Source organism: Columba livia, chromosome 2 (assembly GCF_036013475.1).
Source record: "Columba livia isolate bColLiv1 breed racing homer chromosome 2, bColLiv1.pat.W.v2, whole genome shotgun sequence".
Lineage (NCBI taxonomy): Eukaryota > Metazoa > Chordata > Aves > Columbiformes > Columbidae > Columba > Columba livia.
The window spans coordinates 37,744,151-37,767,963 of NC_088603.1; the positions used below are offsets into that span (position 1 = coordinate 37,744,151).

General features: G+C 40.6%; 1 protein-coding gene across 2 annotated transcripts in view; it reads right to left on the bottom strand.

Moving 5' to 3' along the window:
- COLQ (collagen like tail subunit of asymmetric acetylcholinesterase) overlaps window positions 1-23,813 on the bottom strand; it is a 44,065-nt gene that overhangs the window by 10,592 nt on the left and 9,660 nt on the right. The window contains exons 2-13 of one of the 2 annotated variants that reach the window (XM_013367636.3): window positions 21,339-21,451; window positions 19,432-19,536; window positions 16,669-16,713; window positions 15,924-15,950; window positions 13,560-13,631; window positions 11,292-11,354; window positions 10,259-10,285; window positions 9,591-9,635; window positions 8,776-8,811; window positions 7,800-7,880; window positions 3,116-3,212; window positions 1,270-1,409 (exon numbers count right to left, since the gene is read on the bottom strand). In XM_013367636.3, coding sequence (XP_013223090.1) covers window positions 1,270-1,409; window positions 3,116-3,212; window positions 7,800-7,880; window positions 8,776-8,811; window positions 9,591-9,635; window positions 10,259-10,285; window positions 11,292-11,354; window positions 13,560-13,631; window positions 15,924-15,950; window positions 16,669-16,713; window positions 19,432-19,536; window positions 21,339-21,451 — 851 coding nt within the window. The remainder of the gene's footprint in view (window positions 1-1,269; window positions 1,410-3,115; window positions 3,213-7,799; window positions 7,881-8,775; window positions 8,812-9,590; window positions 9,636-10,258; window positions 10,286-11,291; window positions 11,355-13,559; window positions 13,632-15,923; window positions 15,951-16,668; window positions 16,714-19,431; window positions 19,537-21,338; window positions 21,452-23,813) is intronic. The other variant, XM_021290269.2, reaches the window with a different exon arrangement.

The window sequence follows — 23,813 nt, forward strand, 5'->3', positions numbered from 1 at the left end:
AGGTAATTACACTCTCATTACCATCTTTTAAGATCTAATATAAACCTGTGCCAAATGGAAAAGGAGGGTTGTAAAACCTACAGAGAAGACTGCAAGTTGTACACCTTAACCTATGAGCTCTCCATGCCATGAAGTAGGTGATAGCTTTTTGCAGTCATGTCCAACATCCAACACAATGTTATATGTACCTTTACTTCATGTACTTTCTTCTCTCACCAATGTTTTAAAAATAATGGGGCTTTTTTGTAACACAGCACAGGGGGGGATGAGTGAGCAGCTGACAAGACTTGCAGCACACTCATGCAAAAGATTGAGTTTAACGACCCAGTTTAACCCACAGCGTTGTGAGCATGTCCCTTTCACACTCTGTAACAGCTTTCTGACAATGTGACAGATGGGAAAGTTAACAAAGCTAATCGCTGCTTATTGTCATTCAGAGACAACCAGACACTGTGCAAAATCCACTTGCATGAGTGGAGTGGCCTGGCTAATGCTGGTACACAGCATCAAGGTAGCATTTTCATTGCTGATTAAGTGATACCATGCACAGAGTAATAAGGCAGGGACCAGCAGAAGGAAAAGTACTGAAATGGTATTTACAAAGCCCAAAGAAATCAGAGATGAAAGATTGCTAGGTCACTTTTCACCAATGACTTGTCCTTTAAAGCGCCTTGCCCAATTTGCTCGTAAAAATGTTTTCAAGAAGGCTAGAGATTGAAATTAGCTATATAAATTTTACGTCTACAGACAGGAGCTCAGAACTTTGACACTCATGGTTTGTGGATGCTCCTTTTTGGTAGAGGATCTGTGCTTTGGGAGAAATCCTATCGTGTATGTGAAATGCTTGACCCCAATATTCCATTCTGAAATCACTGTCTTTTCAGAAGATCTAAAAAATAAGCAAGAAAGAGAAGCTCACTTCACTGAAATATATTTCAGTTTACTGAAGTAGAAATAACAGATTACACATATACAGTAGGAGATGGAAGAGAGCATCCTCAGGCTTGAAAAAAGGTATCTAAACACATGCTACATTACTGATAGTTTGAAACAGCTGCATTTCAGCATCTCAATCACACAACCCTCAGACTGGTTACAAGACCAAACTCTTGCACCAACTGGCTCTCAGAGGTTTTGCATACTAGATGTCACACATTGCCTACATCCAGACACCTTCCTTGTTGAATCTGAAATATTAGTGTGTACGCCACCTCTTACATTAAAAGTACTTAAGAACTGCTCACATTCTCTCCCAGAAAATCTACTTACTGCGGGGACTTTTGGATAACTGTGTCCAAACACAGATTCCTCATATGAAGGGTTATTCACATGTTGTGGGGGTCTGCAGAGACATCTTCCTGGAGGCCCTGGAAGTCCTCTTTCCCCTTTTGGTCCTATTGCAAATCGCCCTAGGAAACAAAATGCCAGGTTGTACAAGGGCAGCCTCAGTGGAAAAAGTACAGGTCAGGAGCATGTATGTGTTTACCTAAGTTTTCAGATATGCACATCTCCCACCAAATCCACTGGGAACTGAGGGAAGGAATTACCAGAATCACCAGTTCTAGCACTTCAGGAGAAAGGCTGAAGTTTGTACCACAGTCATATTATTTCAGATAACTTTTTAATCTTTCCTACCAAGGTTGCAGAGAGAGAGCATTTGCTTGGAATAAATGTCAGCTGGTTTGAAGCTACAGAAATTCAGGACATGAAGACACGAATCACTTTACAGCACCTAGACATTAAGGTCTGTATACATCCACAACAGATTGGACTTCTGCATTTGTACAAACACTTGAGCAGTACTGTTTCAGAGTTTCTGTACAGGAAAACCCAACCAGAAATACAGGAGTGCTATGAATAAAATTTAAAAGAAATACTACTTTCTGACTTTCAAACTTTGGCAAGGATGTGCTACTCTGCAGAATTAGACTATGAGTCAACATGTTCACACTGCAAGTGGTGACATCATTACAGAAAGGTCCTTTAGGAACAAAATTTATATTCCAGAGGGAAAAGATTAACAAATCTGACACATAAACTTCCTTTGGATAGAACAAAGCCTTTAAAAAATAATCTCAAGATCCTGGCTGCCTTCCCATTGGCATGGTGGAAATTCTGCCCTCTGAAAACTTCCAGCTAATTTACTCAAGAAGTTTCATAATGGGAGACATGAGATATGTGAATATTTTGAAGCAGCCCCCAGCTTCACAGATATACCATTTTCATACCACCACAGAAAGAGTCCTCCTGCCCACTGATGTAAGCAAGGGAAGAAAATGGGAAAGCAAAATAGAAGAGGACATTGAACAGATGGGTCATAATACAAGCAGCTCCATGCCAGTTGAAGTAATAGTAGTTCCCAATAGGTTTTGCTTTTCGGACAATTTGGTATATATCTGGGTTGAGAAAACCCTACCTGAGGATTCACTGTCACTGAACATTGTGGGTCATGTTTAAGCTTGGTCTCACAAGCTGCCCAGAGTTCATGTGTATTCATAGCTTTGAAACTGTACAATTATCAATTACAAGATTTTTCTTCTAATTTCTACAACATGCACAATTGCAGCTAGCATAGATCTCCACCACTTAGTTAGAGTTTTTCTTCACTGCCCTTTTTCCCCTCTGATTCCTATCCCTTTTCTTTTCTTCCCTTCTTTCCTTAATGCCATTCTAATTTGAGTCTTATCTGTTTTTCTTGTAAAGAGCTGCACAGGATGGGTATCACAGTCTTTTGCTGTAAGCCAAGATATCTGGAGAAGCAGCAGACCTTTGATGATGGAGATTAACTAATTCCTCCATGGCTGCCAGAAGACTTTTCATCATCCCCATCTACCAAAGTCCCACAGGAACCACACAGGCCATGTTTTTGGTTTTATCTGAAACATCAGAAGCCATAATGTAGACTTTAAGGTTAAGTGTATATAGTCCTTGTAACAAACAAGCATGGCATGATTTGCTTTCAGGAAAAATCCTCTCCTTGCTGTCAGTGGAGGAGCAAATGAAACCGTGGAGCACCTTTTGTAAAGGGGTCTGGGTAGGCTTTGTGATGGGTCAGGAGGGGCTGGGGGTCAGCGACACTATTTAGGACATCTCCTAAACCTGACCTCCTACTCACCTGATCCTGAAGGTCCAGGGGGGCCTGGCTGGCCAGAAGGACCAGGCCTTCCAGGTGGACCCATCATACCTGCAGGTCCAACATCTCCCTTCAGTCCCTAGAAGAAAGGAGACATTAATTTATTTGCTAAACTATTAATAACACACAAACTCTTCCAGCCAGCACTGGCTTCCCTTTGAAGAAAGCCAAGACATTTTTCAGTAGAAGCATGCAGCATGAGTTTCAGAGTGACTACTCCAGGGGAAGAGGTGCTGTCCTCTTCTACATGGAGACAGAAAAGCATGTGCAGACAGGACTTCTGCTCCTAAATGTGAAAGGTCCCAGAGATCTGCTCTGTGTGGAGTCAGGAATCACCCTGCTCCAACTTCAGTCATTTGAAAGCCTTTTTTTAACGACGCCTTTTTACCCTGGTAGCTTTCTAGGAGTCAGGGCAGCTGACCCTGGAAATCCTTAGTTATTGCACTAATACACACTGGGGAAAAAAGAGAAAATACATTAGGGAGTCATGAAGGGCTTCCACAGTGACATTTCTTAGGGTGCAGGCTTTCTGAAGCACACTAATGACTTTGAGGCTCACACTGTTTTCAGAAGTACTTTAGGTGCTGGGACTCCTGTGTCTCCTTGACTTTCACCGTGGGTAAAGTTACACTAACAAATCATCACAAGGTAGTATTTGGCAACACTGTACTGACAAATGGTGGCCCTCTGGTACCTTATCACTCAGTCAAAATGCTGTACATTTTCCTATGGGCAATGAGTTTACACACAGTTACCACACGGTGGCTAATATTCTCTAAAATCAGCCCTAATATGCCCCATGGGAGCTTTTTTGTGCATTGTACCCTTAGGCATTTGAAAGTTTCACCCTAGAACTGTTCAGCACCTTCCTATTTTTACTCTTGAATTTAATATGGTGACACTTATTAAAAATAACTATATTTATCTTCCTGCTCATGTACTCTCCAAGGCTTGGATTTCTCAGTTTTATATTTCAGAAGTGTATTACATAGATTAAAGTTTAAATATCTGATTTGATTTTTATGTAGCAGCATACATTATTTAGCATAACAAAAATGATGAGTGGTATGTAAGCTTTCCTTTAATAACAAAGGAGATTGGTTCCTTGAAGATGGTGTAATTCCAGGTTAATGTGCATTCACGGGTTCAAGATGGGTTGTTGCTTGTCTGATTTCAGAGTAATAAAGCATATATAGCAATATATGCTAAGATAATTGTTCATTGTATAATATGTTGTATCCCATGGATATGTTTGAATGTCACTTGTACCATTTCAACAGAGGAAGGTTGATTTTGCCATGGCCCATAAAGAACTAATTGAATATTTGTTTTGTTTAATCCTATTAGATAAGCCCTGTGCCATCAAAATATCCTAGGATTTATGTGAATGTCAGTGATGCTTATCCCTAATTACTTCTTGCCTTATTGAACACAGAAGTAGCAGACCAGGATTTTGTAATCCCAAGAAATTTGTGGGAAATCTCTTTCCCCCACACAATAACAATCCAGCAGAGGCAAGCTAGCTCCAGTTGACATGTGCTGCCTGAAAATGAGCTGTCTTCCGTAACATCTGCTTTGGAGGAATGATTACTTAATGCTCTCTTGTTTAGCACAAATAGATTAAATAATAATGGCAAAGATTTATATGAATTATCTTTGCCTTAGATTTTGTTTTGAGTTGTTTTTTTTCATGTGAACCCATGGCATTCAGAAAAGCTTTTCCCATGAGCAATATTTACATTCTTCTCCCTTCATTCGAACTAACATTATCTAAAGCCCTGAGTCATTCCTCCTTATCAAGACTGCGGCCCTAAACTTGCCCCTTAGGGTCACCACCCAAGCTACAAAGCCTTGAGTGTTTAGTATATCTCAGTTTGTGGGCAGTGAGGCTGTGGCTTGTGACTCCCACCTCGTGGCTACCTTTTGGGGAGAGCCTGTTCCAGAGGCAGGGGAGAGCTGAAGAAGCCAGTGGGATAATCAAGATGTGTCTCAGAATGGAAGTGGAAGTGACACCTTCCTAATTTAGCTGCTTTTATCTAGGGATGTCAGCAGGATCAAGAAACAGGAAACGTCCTCATGTTGATGGAAACGATCCTCTCAGCTGAACAAACAGCCCGACAACTACAGCACTTAAGGGCAGCAGCCTTAAAATGCCACTCTGAAGTTTTTTCAAAGGATTAGAAAAGAGGAAAGGAGATGGCTAGTTCACCAACTACAGAGGGAAACCCGGTTTTCCTGCAGAAGATCAATGGTGAAACTGCTTTCAGGGCACAAGGAAGGGGTTTGTGTAGTTAGCCTTGGGCCTGAAAATCCTAATTTAGGGCCAGACTATAGTTCTTTTAGTCGCACTATTGTTGCCTCAAATTATGACATGCCTTATGTCACCACTTTTTGATTAAGACACTGTGTAATGTGACAAAATGTCTAAGGTCAAGTAAAAAGTGCACTGTGTTCAAGACAATCTGCAGGCACTGCGTCCTTGCCTTATGCTAACGGGAAGATATTCTGTGCACATTACTTTGGCAAGACAGACAAGCACAGTTTACTGTTTGCGAAAACACAAAAAACCCAACGAACACACCCCCCAAAAAAAACAAAACCAACCAAACAAAAAAAACCCAAACCACAACAACGAAACAACCAACCAACCAACCAAAAAGAACATCAGCAAAGAGCACACATCAGCTTTTACAACCTGATGAAACAAGGAGAGAAAAAAATATTTCTTCTGCATCATCTAGCAGACTTACATTGCACATACCTTCCCTACTTGGTGACCTAGTATTCCCTTCCCAACACCCGATTTTCACTTTTCCCCACATTGGCTATTCTTTCACTTCAGATATTAGCTGACATCATCAGAGCAAGAGTGATGGAAGCCTGTGCCTCTGTTTGCAATGCTGGACATAACCAGACTGCAAATAAAGTGCTTCCAGTTGACCCCATTAAGTACAAGGTCTACAGTTCCTGTATCTGAGCAGACATACATTAAAACAAACAGTGTAACCAGAACAGGTTCCCTTCCCTGACCATCAACAGAAATAAACAGTTTCTGCAAGTGGCAATTCAGAGAACAGGAACTGGTCTCCTTTGTATCCCAAATATCATTGCTTAAAAAAATACACAAGGAGAGGTGCTCTCAAATAAGCCCATTTGGTGACTTGAGCAGGTAGCTACATCAATATTGCTACCTTCTTCTTGGGAAATACTGCAGTGGAGGAGTTGATATCAAATTTACACACAATTCCTTGTCTTTACAATTCACCTGAAACTCTGATTTTCTCTTTTTTTTTTTTCTGCCAGCATAATTATTTTGAGCCCTAAGTAAGGACAATCTGTCAACCATCCCATTTCTGAAAGGCTTCCATACAAGATTGTGATCCCTTAAGGTCACTATGTGTCTTCCTGACCTTTCCCAGAGCAGAAGCATCTGTCCCTGGCATGCAGTAGTGTGGTAAGAACTGTCATATAAATATCCAGTATAACAAATCAATCTTGGTTTAGTGTTAACAGAGGAAATGGGAGAAACAGAGAGGGTGTTTTAGTGCTTTGGTTCTTTGCCCTGTGTGTCAGACAGCTCCAAGTCCTTGTGGCTCTGCAAGCTGATCTGTGTTGACCAACGCTCGGGCCTGGGCAAAGCCTGACTCAACCATACTGGATGGTGTGGACAAAAAACATCCTCCAGATTGGCCTGGCAGCTGCAACAGAGCCTGAACATAGACTGGATGCACACGTAGTGCGTGTGCTAGAGAATGGGGTGTATTACACTGTAATGCGAGGTTTGGATGTATAGACCAGTGGTTTTCATTGCCACAGATCACATACCAGTTTAATCCATTACAGCACACTATTCTTAGTGTACGGGTTGTTACTGCCAGTGCACACAAGCAATGTTTTTGCTAGCAGAAGCAGTGTAGCTCTTTGCACTGGAGAGCCAGGGAGAAAATTCATGGGCAGGCAACGGGATGGCCCCTGCAAGGTGCTGTAGTTGTCAGTCTGCCTGGAGCTGAGGTGAGGGGGGCTGGTTTTTGTAGCATCCACAGCAATTCTTCCCTCAAGCAGAGCACTAGAAACCCAGTGTTTTCCTTCAAACATTCCTTCACTCGTCCCAGGAATCTCTTTTTGAGGGGCAGAGGTTGGCACCTGGGCAGGCTGAAATGTGTTGGATTTTGGATATATCCCATTTGCTGTTGCAGCGTACCAAGCTGCCTGTAAATCTAGCAGCCCATCCCCCTGAGTCAGGCTCAGGACTAGGGATTTACGAAGTGTAGGGCCCAACAGGGCTATGTCCCACACTGAGACCTGGACCTTGTGCCAGCTCTCTACACATCAGGTAGGGCTGGGATCATAGCTCTGTGTTGCTTAGGATTCAAAGGGAGGGTTTGAGATCTGCTCAACTTATGTTCAAGTTCATTACCAAGCCAGGAAAAATACAGCTTTATCCATGGTGTGTGGCCAGGGAGGCGAATGCTTCAGATAAGGCTCTGGCTCTAAAGCTGAGGCTTTAACTCCTGCACAGGCTGTGCATGCGTGTGAGATGTTTCAGGGCTTCTGTCCACTCCTGGTGTGACAAATCATATGGTATCGAGAGCACAGACCACATGGTCCCACACCACAACCACACAGATGCCAAGAGTCATGGGAAGGGGAAACACCATGGTCCTACTTGTTTGCCTCGTTTTCCAGGTCTTCCTATAGGTCCTCTGTGTCCTGGTACTCCAGATTGTCCCTTCGGGCCCATCTCTCCCTTGGTGGGTGCAGAAAGAAGGAAACAGGACATTAAATACAGAAATTTATGTTGCCTTGTTTATACCTCCCTTACTCTCTAATTCATGTGATTCCTCTAGATAATGATACCACCATTTGTTCCTCAGAACATCAACATTATGATGAAATATTTTAAAACAACCATGAAGTGAAAAACATCTCTTACAATTTACCCATATTTCCCTGAAAAGTCCTGTCCTAAAGAAGAAGCAAAGCAGAAACTGGCTCGGAGACATGGGGAGGTCAAGTCTAGCAAAACTCTCTGACCTTTTTGTCAATATCTTGCTTCGCGTTTAAGGTACATGTGTAATAGAATCACTCAGGGAAAGGAACATGTATTCACTCATCTTCTAGCCTCCTTAGAAGCAACTATTATTTCCTTATCCTAATTTCAGAGACAAAATTATCTTCATGTAGGATTTCTATCCATAAAACAACATGTGAATTGTGATTGTTTTTTAAGTACAGAACAATGATGATATCAAAAAGGTCCAGGATTACCACTGCTATTTATAGTAGTGCTATTTTGATTCAGAGTATCAAGAAGGAAATATTTATGGTCTTCAAGTGAATAATACTGAGACAATTAGGCCAGTTATTAATCTATAATCAAGAATTTTAACATGTTAAATGGGAGGAAGATTATGACTAAAACAATGTTCTGGGAAAAAAAAAGAGAAACTAGAATAAACAACTACCTCTCAGAATTTTCTCCTAAGATAAAAAACATGAAGAATTTGATCAAGTCCAAAAGCGTTGGTCATTGAGTCAAGCAAAACCTTCAATGCTTTAAACTTTCCAGGGTGTCCCGGCAGTCATTCATTGACCCTATGCCACTACTTAACACAACTCCCCAATACATCATGCCTACTTACTTTTTGTCCCAGCATTCCAGGGAAGCCTATTTCTCCCTACAAAGTAAAAGGAGAAAAAGCATCAAAAATTATGGAGTGATCTTTGGCAAAGCAGCACCTTCCCTGGAAGGAAGAAAATCAAGAGCCTTGTACTGATGTTGGTTAAAAAACCTGCACTGTGATTCAGCACTGTGGGTGATGTAGTAGGTGGAGTATTACAAGCAAAATTTTCTTGTAAAGTCCCTTGTAAGATATCACTACTCCTCTGTCTGATCCTCTTCTGGCTGCTGCTTCTCCTCCAGCAAAAACATCCCAGTTGTGCTTTGTCTACAGGCAACCCTGCTACCTGGACAACTCCCAATGCCTGCATTTGGGAATGGCATTTCTGCATTTATATCAAAAGCAGTTTAAAGCAGTTTATTCTTCCTTTCTTAATTAAAAGAACCTCCAGGTCAAGAATGTAATGATTTAACTTTTTTTTTTTTTTTTTTTTTTTTTTCTCACAGCATTATCACATCACCAATCAAAAACATTTTGGCAAGCTGTCACGGTTCTGGACTGCACAGGCTGGAAGAGACTGAGGTTACTTCTGGGGAAATCCCCTTCTGCCTCCTCACTCCACTATGCACTGGGGCTGTGGGGCACATGGACACTGAGGCTGCCCCACTGCCCTCCCGCTGGGTAGGACCACTGCCTGCCCCACCACTCTTGCCCTCCCAGGAAGATGCCTCCAGGTTCCCTCCCTCCGTACTGCTCCTGTTTTTTTGCTATCAGAATTACATTAGTCCTCCTGTACATTCAGCTAAAGGTCACAGCCATTTGGAAAAGAAAATTACCTGGTCTCCTTTGACTCCTTTGTCACCCCTCTCACCTCTGGATCCCTGTAGAGAGATAACAGGGTGACAACAGCTGAATTACTACCCTTTGACAAGGAAGCAAAAAATATTTCTCTTATAAAAGGTGTTATTTGGAGTCACACAGAATACAACATTATCCCCAGAGTAAGGCATATGGTAGATACCTTAAAACTTTTCCTTATTACTTTCAGTGATATTATAACAGAATTAAGAGCAAGGCTTGTAGGAAAAGGGTTTCATTCTCCCTAGATAATTGCTTTAAGCACATGCTTTCCTGGATATAATACTTCCAGACTTGATTTCTTTCCTCCAGTTGGCTTCATACAATTCTGGTCCCACTGTATGGTCTTATAGTAAAAACTGTCTCTGTGTCTAATTAACATGGGTTATTATACCCATTCTACAGATGGGGAAATGGTAGTGAGGTGCAATGTAGTAAATTGTTCACAAGAAGACAGAGTGTAAAATTAATTTCTTCAGCATCCCAGCCCAAGCCACAGGACTGTGCTTCTTCTCAATGCTTGCTTTCATTCCTCAATGGGACCTTTCGACTTCATCAAAATTAAATCTCATTTTTACTGTTTCTTTTTTTTTTGCATAACTGCTTCCCATTGTTAAACTATACGTTATTCTATTGTCACACTGACCTTTTCTCCTCTCGTTCCAGGAAAACCCTAAAGGGAATGACAGATATTTTAATGTCTCTCGCTTTCAAGATTATCCAAGAAGCAGGACTTTCAAAAGAACAAAGCACAAATAATTAATTGCATGAACTTGTAAATGCAAATCAATAATTATAACTTCTAATATTGCACTGAAACAGAGCTCTGAAATATGAATTAAAGGCAAGACAAGTCAGCCCAAAAGCCAATGTGAAAAAGCCAGGTAAAGCCAGCAGGTTTGATGTTGCTTTTGAAATTGAGACAAGGGAGATAAAATGTAACAGAAAGTGAATGAAACCTTAGTTGCCACCAATAATAATCTAAAACATTTTTGCCACTAATCTTTCTCTTCTGTTTGTTTGATTGATTGTTTTTTTTCCCTGAGGAACATCCTTAAATTATACTTAAGTAATCTTCTAATGTGAAAATTACTATAGGACTGAGTTTCTCTTTAAGAAACATATAGTAAACAATAGTGTTCAATTCTTCTTTCCAGTACACTAATTACACTTTTTTTTTTTTTAAAGTATCTTTAAGATGTTGTGGCCTAAATTTGTAAAGGCAAAGGCTATACTATAGATAGTGACGTACAGATACTAGAATAGCCAGACCAAATTGCATTTACTATCCAATTGTCAATACATATGCATAGTTTTAGTAGAAGACCAAAATGATCTCCACAGTCTTATGAGGTGTGTGGAAAACATTGCAGACACAAGTAAATGCTGCAGATACACTTAAGAACTCCAGTTTTCTAGTGCGATACAATTATATATGTTTTACTTTTAAAATAAATTTTGCATTACAGTAATTTACACAAAAGCATTTTTATGAAATGACAAAAACACAGCCAAGCCCAACCAGCCAACATAACCTTGCTTGAAGGAGAGCGTATCTTTTTAGCTGTATTAGAAAAGGCAGATGTTGATAAATGCTTTCCAGCAAATTCATGAGGGAAGCAGCTGTCAGCAGAGCGTTAGAAACCAATGTCTGAAAATGCAACGTTTGGTTAACAAACCTTGGAGCCCATTGGTCCTCTTGTACCTGGCAATCCCATCACACCCAACTCTCCCTTTTCACCCTAAAGAGGTCAATAAAGAGAGTTATTGTTTGTGGCTCTCTGAAGAGGTTGCGTTTGAATGTACTTGTGACAAGCCTGAGCTGAGTGTAACATTGTAGTCAGAGGTCTATCTTGCAATTATATTCTGTCTGAGTCCTCATATGTTATCCTATTATTCTATTTGCATTTTCTTGGGTGTGTGACTTGTGCTTTGGTTTTGACAGGTGCTGTTAAATGACATGCAAGCAAATTAGCAGCAGAAGTGCATCCTTTCTACTGCATGACAGTGTATTGTCTCTACCCAGCATCACTTCCACCGAGTTGCAGAAAAGAAAGGAATTTTGCTGCAAGCCTTTATGGTTTGGGGAGGCACAATGACTACTTTTGTCATAGTTCTGAGACATCATGTGCTTTAGAGTGGTTTGGAGCCAGTAAATCACGAAAAGGCTTTACAACAACTTCTCTGGCTGGGGTGAAATATGGAGTAGTCCCCGCAGGTATGCAGCAGTCCTACCAGCAGAATACAGTTGGCTCTCATTCTCCTTTGGCTTCCACTGTCCTAGTAGTGGAGAGGATTTTCGCATTGGCTGCTGCTCCAGCAGAAGTTCAGAAAAGAGTTGAAGAAACAAAGCAGGAGAAATAAGGATTGAACCAAGACTGTGTCTGAGAGGACAGGTAATGAGACCCAGCTGAAGAAATAGAAGGCACAGAGATGGGAATAAGAAAACCATCCAATATCTTACTGGATATTTACAGCAAGAAGATGATGCAGTGAATGACTATAGTGAAGACGAATATCAGGAATTTGGGAAAATCAGAGATCAGGAGAAAATGGAGGAAAGAGAGATACAACCAGTGGAATTGAGCACAAGGATGTGCTGGCCTCTATTCAACTGGAGCCTTCATTGACAGGCAGGAAACAAAAATTTATAAAGACCAGAAGAAATGAAATTAGGAACCCATCTAAAGAACAGAGGAGACAGGTATCAGAGGAGAAAATAAAAGCAGAAGAATGTGAATTAAATAGCAAGTAAAACTTGCAGCCCTGTTACCCAATGTGAAGGATACTTCTAGGAGTGTGGTGAAAAAACATAACAGACAAAGAGGAGATATAATAAAAATTAGGAAGACTTCATAAATACAGCTAGCGTTAATATAAGGAAAAGGCCAAGTGAATGAGTTTTCTGTCTGCTTTGCTCTTGCTATTCAGGCTGTGAGGGAATGAGATAGCTGGACCTTCCTTCTGCCCTCACTGCTCCTACAATGCAATGGGAGGACACCCAGGTAACATAGCTGTGAAGAACTTGAGGATCTGCTTCCCAGGTGTAGTTTGAATTCAGAAGTCACCTACTATTATTCATGCAGTAGCAAGAGCTACTGCATCATGTCCTCTGAAGTGGGGACACTAACCCTCATGGAGCAAATGAAGAGTCAAAGATTTACTGGAAAATGCAGCTTTGAACTAAACATTGTTTTAAACACAGTCCTTTTGCCTGATAGACACTGGATTGGAGAAAAGCTAGTTACCTCAGAAGTACCAGTAGAAACTTCATATGCTGTGGCTCCTGTGAAGACCTATATACCTTTTGCACAAATTAATGCTCAGTAAAGGGCTGTTTTGCAGCATTTTTATGATAAATGCAGATAGAGCAACCACTCTGCTGTAGCAAAGTGTGTCCTGCCATTTCTTCTACTGTTGGTTATTAAAAATCACAGGAATTAATTTTTTTTTTTTGTATGGGAATGAGCTTCAAAGATCAGATCAGCAAACCACATGGTTTATAATCTCTTTCTCCTGATTCCAGCCTGATATTTTCCCTGTGATTGCATGGACACACAGATAGGCTGCCAAGAAGTACAAATTCAGGCAAAGAGATTGTCATAAAGCGCAGACATAAAGATTATGGTCAGTTTTGAAACACTGATTTGTGTGATCGTGAGACACCAGGAGTTATCAATGAGTCTTCATTAGACTGAATTTCACTTTCACATATTTTAATTAACATAAGAAGTGCTGCAGGGTCTAGGCTGAAAGTGGAGTAACTTAACCCTAGACTGGGCAAGTCTTTGCAGAGTAGTGTGACATATAGTACAAGCACAAAGTTGGCCTTGCACTCTCGCAACTTCCCAGCCTCCTGCAGATTGTAGTTTAAAGACTTCTTCAGACAACTATTGTGTTCAGATCATGATGCTGAACAGGTAATCCAATGTGAATTTTAGTCTTACCTTCGGTCCCACAGGTCCAGGCCATCCAACTGGTCCTGGCATCCCAGGGACACCCGGGGGACCTGGTCTACCCTTGAACGGAAAACATTGATTACAACAATTCATTTAACATCATTCCTATACACAGGCCTCCACTGCAGACAGGAGTTATGGAGGAACATAGGCTTTTTGGGAAAAGACTTGCATATGCTTCTTTATCTTGCTTTTAATACAAAAAATACAATATGGTATTCATAATACAGTTTGTGTTGACCCTACTGGAGGAAGTGTGAGCTCACAGAAATACCAGGTTATACTGATTCAAATAAGTAGATCAGCTACAGAGTCAGTCTACATGCAGTCATAATAATCATCCTAAAACCCCAGTATCAATAGCTTAAATCCTCTTTTCATTTATTAAGACAATGTAAATCAAAAAAGACCTGCATGTAATTATATCAGTGTAAATCCAACTTGCATTAAGAGCAAAATGACATCTTTAACTAAGATATTCTTATCCTGAACATTCTCATATTACTAGCTACAATTGCTCTTTATTAGCTGTTATATGACTAGCAAAAGCTACATACATACAGTTATTTATCTGTTTTAATTACTGCCTGTAAATCAGTCTTTAAGTATTTTCTAAAATGCTGCAGATTAGTGCTATTCCATCACTTTATGCCACTTGACAATATGATCTTAGAAACGTCATCATGACATTTGAGGTTAAGAGTGACGTCCCACAAGCCAGATAGATTTTAGCAAGAATTATACTGTTTTATTTCCAGTTTGAGCAACCTCTCTTTTGGACCTACTAGTTTTTGTCAGAAGAGTAAGTTCCGAGGTACTGTGTTTAAGGCTGACACTCTCTTGTTGGTTGGTGGGTGACTCTCTCTAAGACATTGCTGTTTTGAACACTTGAATTTAGGTATTATTTTTGTTTACTGTAAGGCATTTGCAATGTAAATTAAAGAAAAAAGACTTTTGTTTACGTGTTTTGTGTTTAGTTGAATTACAGATTTGTAGCTGGTGTCAAAATCCTTTTTGTATTGTTAGAAGAGTGTTAAAGTCCTTGGTATATTATTAGAAGGGAACTTCTTTTCTTGGTTAGTGACTACCTCCTGCATATCTCTGATCCGATCTTGCATTTCTGTCTTCTTTTCAAGTTAATTACATTAAATGGAGGTACTTAGCAACTGAGATAACATATTCTGTTTCATCACATGTAGGGGCACATATTTTTGACAATGTATCATGGCTCATATGTCACTAAGCATAGGATTGTAGTCAGCATATTGCATTGGTGCCAAAACTCTGTAAGTGTAATCATTAATGGTTATTCCTCCATGAGAGGTATTTGGCTGAGCCTTGTTTAGGCTTTGGAGGAGTAAAAAGTTTTATTTTGCTGTATTTTTTATTTTTTTTTCAATACACAGAGACGTAGTTCAGGTTATTTTCCACTCTGTTTTAATAGTCAGGCCAGAGCCACATGCTCTTACAGAGGGAGTTTGTCAAACTCAAACCAGCTGGAACATCTCCCCAAGCCACAGGGCCCAGCTCTCCAGCCCTGCACCCAGAGGTCCCTGCCACCTATCCTGGGTGCCAGGAAAGCAGCACAAACAGGTTAAACTTCAACATTAGCTGGGTGAACAGGAGCCAGCAGTGTGCCCAGGTGGCCAAGAAGGCCAAAAGCATCCTGGCGTGCATCAAGATCAGTGTGGCCAGCAGGACTAGGGAAGTGATCGTTGCCCTGTACTCGGCACTGGTGAGGTTGCACCTGGAATTCTGTGTTCAGTTTTGGGCCCCTCACTATGAGAAAAACACTGAGGTGCTGGAGACAGTGCAGAGAAGGGCAACAAAGCTGGTGAGGGGTCTGGAGCACAAGTCTGATGAGGAGCAGCTGAGGGAACTGGGGCTGTTCAGCCTGGAGAAAAGGAGGCTGAGGGGAGACATTATCGCTGTCTATAACCACCTGAAAGGAGATTGTAGCATGGATGGTGTTGGTCTCTTCTCCCAAATAACAAGTGATAGGACAAGAGGAAGTGGCCTCGAGTTGTGCCGGGGAGGTTTAGATTGGATATTAGGAAAAATTTATTCAAGGAAAGGGTTATCAGGCATTGGAACAGGCTGTCCAGGGAAGTGGTGGAGTCACCATCCCTGGAGGGGTTTAAAAGAGTCATAGATGAGGTTTCTTAGGGACATGGTTTAGAGCCATAGTTGCATTAACGGTTAGACTCAATGATCCTGAGGGTCTCTTTCAACCAACATGATTCTACAATTCTATGATTAATTAATTTTTACTTAACTATTATCTGCACCCCTCTCTGACAGCAGCTATATGTCAAGTATTAGAGGTTTCTGAGACAGCACCTTTGTTCATACCTTTCTTCCTGGCCTGCCAATCTCCCCCTGCCAGAGAAAGGAATATGTTAGTCTCATAGGCACCATATGAATCAGAGCAGTTCATTAGTCAATGCATTTATATTAAAACAAATAAATGAATAAATATTGGGAATATCTTTGTGTTAAAGGATTTGCTTCCAGAGGTAAAATGAGAGCAATCACTTTAATAAAGCTCCTTGGTCTTTCCTGTGTTCTCAGCCTTAAATCTACAGTCATCTCCTTGTATAGCAAAGCATATAATTATGTGCCCAGCTTTAGAAATAAGGCTTTTAAAACATCACCATGGAGCAAATGCTTTGCAGATCTGAAGCCATAACTTAACATGTAGTCCAGTTTTAATGTCTGAGCTGATACATACAATTAACGCTGCCTGGGGGATCTCTGCCTCTCATGGCCTCCCAGAGGGACAGGGTGTACAAAGGCTTTTGGATCAGTAAGATTGCTGACGTGCACCTGAGCTGAATTGTTAATGCATACTCTAGACAGATGTGACTATCTTGAAAAAACATAAAACATATTTCAAGACTGAAAATGAACACTGAAAGATGGAGATTTATATTATAGCTTGAATCCAATAGACAGCTTTACATGCAAATTAAAGCAGATTCCCACATCCATGAGGCCCACCATTCACTAAACAGACAACAAAAAAAGTGAATATCACCCCACTCTCCTTTCTTTGTCCCTCAAGAACATACCAAACCCCATAACAACAGACACTTACTTTCTCCCCTTTTGGTCCCATTATACCAGGAATTCCTTGTGGGCCCTAGGGAGAAAAGCGGATGTTATTATTAAACTGCATTAGTAAGGAGGCACTGGTGGTTGTCTTCCCTCAACCCTTGGCGCTGACAGTGTCTCCTGGAAAGAGTGTGAACCCATAATGTTGGAGTGTTGAATATGGTGTTTGAATGTGACCTCTAAATGTGACAGCCAGGTCCGTGCCACAGGCTGCAGAGTTGAACTGACATACAAAGTGCAGAGGCATCTTCTGGATTAAGAAAACTAATGAGAAAGTTGGTCTGGGGCAAAGTAAAGATGAGAAGTTGTTTGAGTTCTGAAGAATTAGTGCCAATGAGGGCATGGAGACACTGTGTCAGCTGGCAAAGGAGGTCAGCCGAAGTGGTGGCAAGGGAAGGGGCATAAAACCTGTGAGATGGGCTCTGCAGTGTGGTATGGACATGGGGGACTGCCACCACTTCTGAATCCTGAAGATATTTCTCTCTCTACAGTGAGGCTGATTCTCCTTTCAGGAGACTTCTTAATCCGGGGAGACCTTGAACCCCATCTCAGAAAAAAAATAAGAAACACATTTTTGTTTCTAGAATGTTTCAGTTCACAGGCCACCTTTAATTTTTGAATGACTAAGGCAAAAAAAAAATCCCATAAGCCTGCATCAGAGGAGCATTAGATTCACCACACCAGTCACCCACTCCAGGTTTGGATCCTGGCTGTCTTATACTGTCCAAAACATGATGCAAATTGTACAAGAATAGGACTAAAGTGTACCTTCAAATGCAAATTACTCCAACTATTTTCATCAGTTGAGTTATTTTATGTTTTCAATAGTGTGAATTGAAATGTACTCTAATAGAGTCAGAGCCAAATTTTATCTTATTTCCTTCATTTTACCTTAGGTTACCCATGGGAGGAATTGTACTCTGAGTTAAGTCATTACAAATCTAATTTTCCTTCTTATTAAAAACTATTAAAATTCAGCTCTGAGTCAACAATATGAGCTTCTGCAACTCCTTTAAAAGCCATGCAAGCTACAGCAGAGAAGAATTCAGTAGTACTTCTTAGATTTTTTTCTTTTCTTTTTTTTTTCTTTGTAATGGTAGCATTTCTTTTCAGATGAACACTGTCATAAAAGTGCTTCCCAGAGGACTGCTGGCTCTAACATTGTCCCGTTACAAGATATAGTCCTGTAATTTATAATTAAAAATTCCAAAGCCATGTTATACGCACCCTACTGTCTGTCATTGTGATAATATCTGCCAGCCTACTCTACTATTTAAAAATGTTCTTGGAGGGATTGTAGATTATTTGGTTGCAAGATTAGTATTATTTATAGCAATGGATATTGTAGAACAATTGATTTAATATTTTACTGTTCTTCCAATTTAAGTCAGAGAGAGTTTTAAGAGGATTTAAAAAAAATAGTCTAGCAAAGACTGAAATAACAACAAATGCAGACAAACACAACATGTACGGCAACTCTGGATTGTGGCCAGCCACACTGCAGGGCCGTTTCATAGCGCAGAGAAGACCTTTCTCAGTACAGGACAGAACAAACACTTCCCATCGCTTTTCTCCACCCCTCATCGTTCACTTGCTAAAGGAATCTGCCTCATCCTGCATCTCAGCAAAGTCAAAATGGCAGAACAATAAAGTCAAGGTTCATAAGACTGGACTTTGGGGCTTTCACACTGCAGCTTCCAGACTATTTCCAAATACCTTTTGAAGTATTGGCTTCTAGATAACTAAAGCCAAGCTCTTTGCCACATAGTTGTACTTTTACTGTGATGTACTGTCCATACTTTTAAAACAATGCTTGGGTGCTTGTTAACTTCTCAGGCTGCCAAAGCCTCGGTCACAGCAAAGATCCTGTGCTATGTCTCCTCTTAGCTCTATTGTAATAAAACCAGCACCCAGAGGCCTGGAGAAAGATCACTGTCCCAAAGCACCATGCATGGCACATACAGAAGGACTGTCTATGCTGCAGGAGAAACTGGAAGTACCTCTCCATGAAAAAATTTCATTTTTCTTTCAAGAGAACAAACTGGAATGGAAAGACAGAAGGGTGATCTTCTCCACATGACAGAGGTGTTTGCAAAAACCTTGCCCCTAGAGTTGGACTGTTTCTTCAGGAGAGCTCTGACCTCCCTCAGAAGATTTCTGAATGTACAAATTGTAGAAAATGAAAGGACAGCTCAAAGGGATTAACTCACAACTACCCAGCAAGTCAGAGGCAGATGTTGCAGGTCAAGCTAGGAGATCCCACGTCTCCTGAATCCCATCCCATTGCCCTTCTGAAGCTCCTCCTTGTCTCTGATCTGTACTGTGTTTGCCTTCTCAGGGATGTAGTCCACTAACACTCAAGTTCTTTGTGCCTCTTGCGCATCCACTCTACAGGCTCTTTCCCTCACATAAAGAACAACACAATCTAAAGAAAATAAAAAACTAATAAAGAGCCTCTGAAGGAACTGGTGGTACCTATGGGATTTTTACTGGATGCTACCCACTGTAAAACTCCATGAAAATAGAAGGTGAACTTGAAACCTACTGGACTGTGCAAGGCAGGGATGAGAACACAGGGTAAAAAGCCTACATGATTTATGCATAGTCATATCAAAATGAAATTAAGCCAGAGCTTGATATGCTTATTAAGTGATAAAAAGCATTTGCAAAAGATGTTTTACAGCTTTGTAAGGACCTTGGAGCAAGTGAGAGAACGATGTGATTTAATCACAAATGCATCACTCACCTGGGGGCCAGGAGGCCCTTTGGGGCAAAATGATTCAGGCAGAGAAGAAGGCTGTATTATCTGGAGCTCCCGACACAACTCTTCCGTATCAAGGGCAAGCAGCTTCTACGTGACATAAAACATATGAGTGAACATGCAGCCATACGCAGCCTGTGGGAGAAACACATAAATAAACAGCCACCAAATGCTACCGCCTCCAGAGAGTTTATTTGCTCCCTTAGGGGGAAGCCGAGGGCTTGTCACAAGGTTATCTTCACGGATGCTTGGACATTAACACCTCAGCATAGTGTCCTGCCCCATGTTTCCTCGTCCTCTTCTCCCAGCAGTACGTCGCAGACAGGCTGTCACACACCCCAACAAGCTAGCATGGGACCCTGGCCTATTCTTAGGCCTGACCCTGCTCTCTCTCCATCCCACTTTGCTAGTAGTAGCTCCTCTCCAAAAATAGTTTCTTTGCTCTAATAATAGACACTCTGTTTGGTGGGGGTATAGGCAGTGTGAACTTCGCTCCAGAAGATACTAAGCCATAGGCATTCATCTACCACAGACCAGAGCTGATGCCTTTAAAGATCAATGAATGTCTAATCTTTTGACTTCAAAATTAGGCTTGCATGAGTGAACTGCCTTATTTATGTTCCGTGACAAGAGCGATCTCCCCTGGAAATGCAGATGAACACTGTGCCAGAAACACTGGGTTAACACAACTGATCTTCAGCTTCCATGTGAAAAGCCATTTTCCAGAAAAGCTCCAACTAGAGACTCCAAAGCACAAACTGCTTGTAGTGAATTCATATGGCTCACATCCTCCTGGTAACTACTTAGTTTTATTTCATGTTTTTATGGGGCGATCATGTGGAGGGTGATTTTTTTGCGCAGATTACTCTTTGGGCTGCTTGGGGAATCCCAAGGACCCTGGTCCCAACCTCATCCTCACTGAAGGAGTACACCACATTCCTAAGGAGGTCTTGTTTCTGGGTAGACTTTCTGTGGAAATCAAAGTACAGGGAGGGGAGTGGATGAAGAATAGGGAGGCAACTAGATTTTGGGTTGGGGTAATAGCACAATCCTGATCACTTGGAAGAAAACGGAAGATTTTACACTGTATTTTTTTCTTGGGTTAGTTCTTGTCAGACACCTTACTAATCATTATTTACATAACACTAGCAATAATTGCAGTATTTGTAGATGGTAAATGAATAGTAGAAAGAAAGAGAAATTACTGAGTAGGTAGAAAAGTTCTTAATGTTGGAATGGAAAACATATTGGAGTTAACAAACCCTGCCAATAAGTGTAATTGGACAAACTGCTATATCATATACTCATTGTATCCTGTATGTTGCATATGTTAACATATGCATCCAGATACATATCGTACAGAGCAGGTATGCGCATAGATGGGTGATTGAAAACTCCATACCAGCAACTCAAACAAGTCTTTTCATAAAATGAAATGGTGGGAATCGATTCCATAGGATGATTTCAGGACCTTCATCCCACCTACTGGGTAAGGTAAGTGTAATGCAAAATAGGCCACATACATAATGTACACCTGGAAATCATTGTGCAGGATGGAAAATTGCCTTTCTGTCCTTACTTGGTTTATTGCATTGACATTTCATTTTGTTGAGGATTGCCTTAATCTAAAAAAGTTCCCAAAACAGAGTAAGGAAAATATTTTAAGCTAATTGAATTAACTGCCTGAACAAACACAGTCTTGTTTCATTCCTTGATCTATTTGAGATTTACTTCAAGCCCCTGTCTAGGGTGTTGAACGATTGTCCTAAGAGAGACATGTCAACATGTTTGCTGAGTGACATCTTGAAGCAGCGCTTGAGAGAATGCCTCAGTGTTTTTTATACATAAAAAGTCATGTAAAAAGAAAAGAAAGGCTCCTGGGCCACACTTACAGTGCTCCAGCTGTGCCTGAAGGACGGTGGTGGAAACATGGGTGGTGGAGGAGGACCAAGGAGGCAACACGCCCTGCGGTTGAGCTGTTTCTTCTGTTCCAAACAAGGGAGATCTGTTTAATACAAACAGTCATCCATTGTCTTGAACACCACAAACATTTCTTACAGAGTAAGAGGCATTTTCGTTCCACAGTATTTTCCTGCATCCTATGTGCATTGATTCTAATACTGTAATCCAAGCAGGGATTTAAGAAACCAGGTGATCCCTAAAGTCTGTAAGATCCTTCTTCTGCTGAAGGCTACACAGAGTTTTAAGCTCCTGATATGGCTATGACACAGGCTGAGTTTGGAAAATTACAGATATAAAACATTAGAAAATAGATGGAAATATTTCTCTCCACCATCAAGCACTCTCTGCTGTTGCCCACCAGCCTTCCCTGTGGACCAAATTGCTTCAGGCATTTCTGTGATAACAGAGTGGGAACTTGCTCCACAGCATATCTGCTTATACTTCCCCTGGTTGCCTTATTTCTGGTTAGTACATCATCACTAGGAATAAGAAGTCTGCAACCCAGATTTAGCTGATAGCTTTGCCACTGACTGATGGGTAAGGCAGGACCTCAGCTGTGTCTGCAGACTTACTTACCCTTTTCTAAGTGGCAAACTACATCAACAAAATAAGCGTCTGTGACTGAAGATTCACAGATAAAGGATGTGAAGATGATGTATTTATACTGTCATTTTTCCTGAATCTATTTACTCCTTGGGTAATACCTCTCTAATCAGGGTAGGGGCCTTCTGCAAAGGTTTGACCAAGGACAGCAAATATTTATTTGTGTTTGTTAGTTGATTCCTCTGGCCAGTGACAGCTAGAATGTGTGTCTGTGAATTGAAGGGTGGCAGGGAGCCAAATACAGTAGGAAGAAAAGCCCATGGTGAAGGATCCGGTATTAATATAAAATCTCCAAATTAAGTTTCTAGGCAGACAAACCTGACAAAATTGCTAGATTTGTGTGCAAATTAATCACAGGCTGGGTATGAGTCACATCTCAAGGTAAGGCAGATTTTCAAAGGGATACAGATAATTCTAGTTTTCCAAATGTCTCAGAAAAATTTATTAAATCAGTTCCACCATCCCATGTTAATGGGGACATCATTGCCTTCAGTCCTGATACACAAAAACCAGCTTCCCAGAGGAGAGCGATTCAGCAGCATTTGGGGGTTGTTTATGTTGTCCAGATTTTTTCTCTATCAAGATGCTGTTTGCAATGATACCTTTGAGAGATGAACCAACTAAAATCTGAAAGGATCCATAATGAAGACTCCATCTCAGCTTTTCCTCACAAGTTTGAAACTCAACCAAAACCTTCAATTTAAGAGAAAGGCAGAAGACTTATAATAAAAACTAGAGATGTATTGTTCCATTTCAATACATATTGAAAATGCCAGTGCTCTTTAAAAAGTAGCAAAGGTTTGAGTTCACCTGCCTCCAGTTTGCACAAGCCATAAAATTCAAAGATTTGTAAAGTTCTATATCGGCTTATCCTGAATTTAGTCACTCTGATGTAGCTGTAACTAAGGTCTTCAATTTTAACCACACACATTTCTTTGGTTAGTCTCATTTCAGGATTGTATTTGAACATATTGCAGTGGGACTAAATTGTATCATTTAAAGCAAATGACAGCTTTTAATTTAACAGATTATAAAATGTGATTTTTATTTTTTTTTCAGCCACATTTATCACTGTTTCTTGGTGCTACCTTATTCCATGATTTAGCTAATTTTCAACAGGATTATTATCATTCAGCAGAATAAGAATATCAAAGCTGGCCCAATGCAGCTTAGTTGCTAAGAGATTGCTACCAGGCACTGCAGTTGTACTGCTACTTCCAAATGAAAAAAAAATATCTGTTAAAGTGTTCTTTAAATATTTTGCGAAGATAAGCTTAAACGTAGGTGTACATCTATAGTTTTAACAGGATACTTATCATGTCCTCATGAGTAAAGTCAAGTCCTGGGTTACAAAATATTGGGATTTTCCTTTTTTGGCAGTGAAGTCTGAAATTCTGTGGAACAGGTCTGATTGTGAAAAACACTACAGCTAACCAAGTTGATAGCAAAATAGCCATTGATTTCAGCCTTTATAGTCTTATTCTAATACTATGGTACCACAGGTTAGGTTGAAATTCAATCTAGGTTTGCTGGTATAAACAGTGACAGTATATACTGATGTCAATGCGAAAACAAGGAAAAAAGTATCTAATTATTATTACTATTATATAGAATAGATATCAATTGTATAATGATGTAGGCAGGTAATATTCCAGGAGTTTCATCATTAATCATGGCTGTGTTCTGGAAGGTGTACTTATAAAGCAAATATTTAAGAAAAAGCTGGTACGGCAGGTAGATACAATGGAAGAGGGAACAAAAAAATAAGTGACTCACAGAGTGAATACAGGTACAATTGCGAT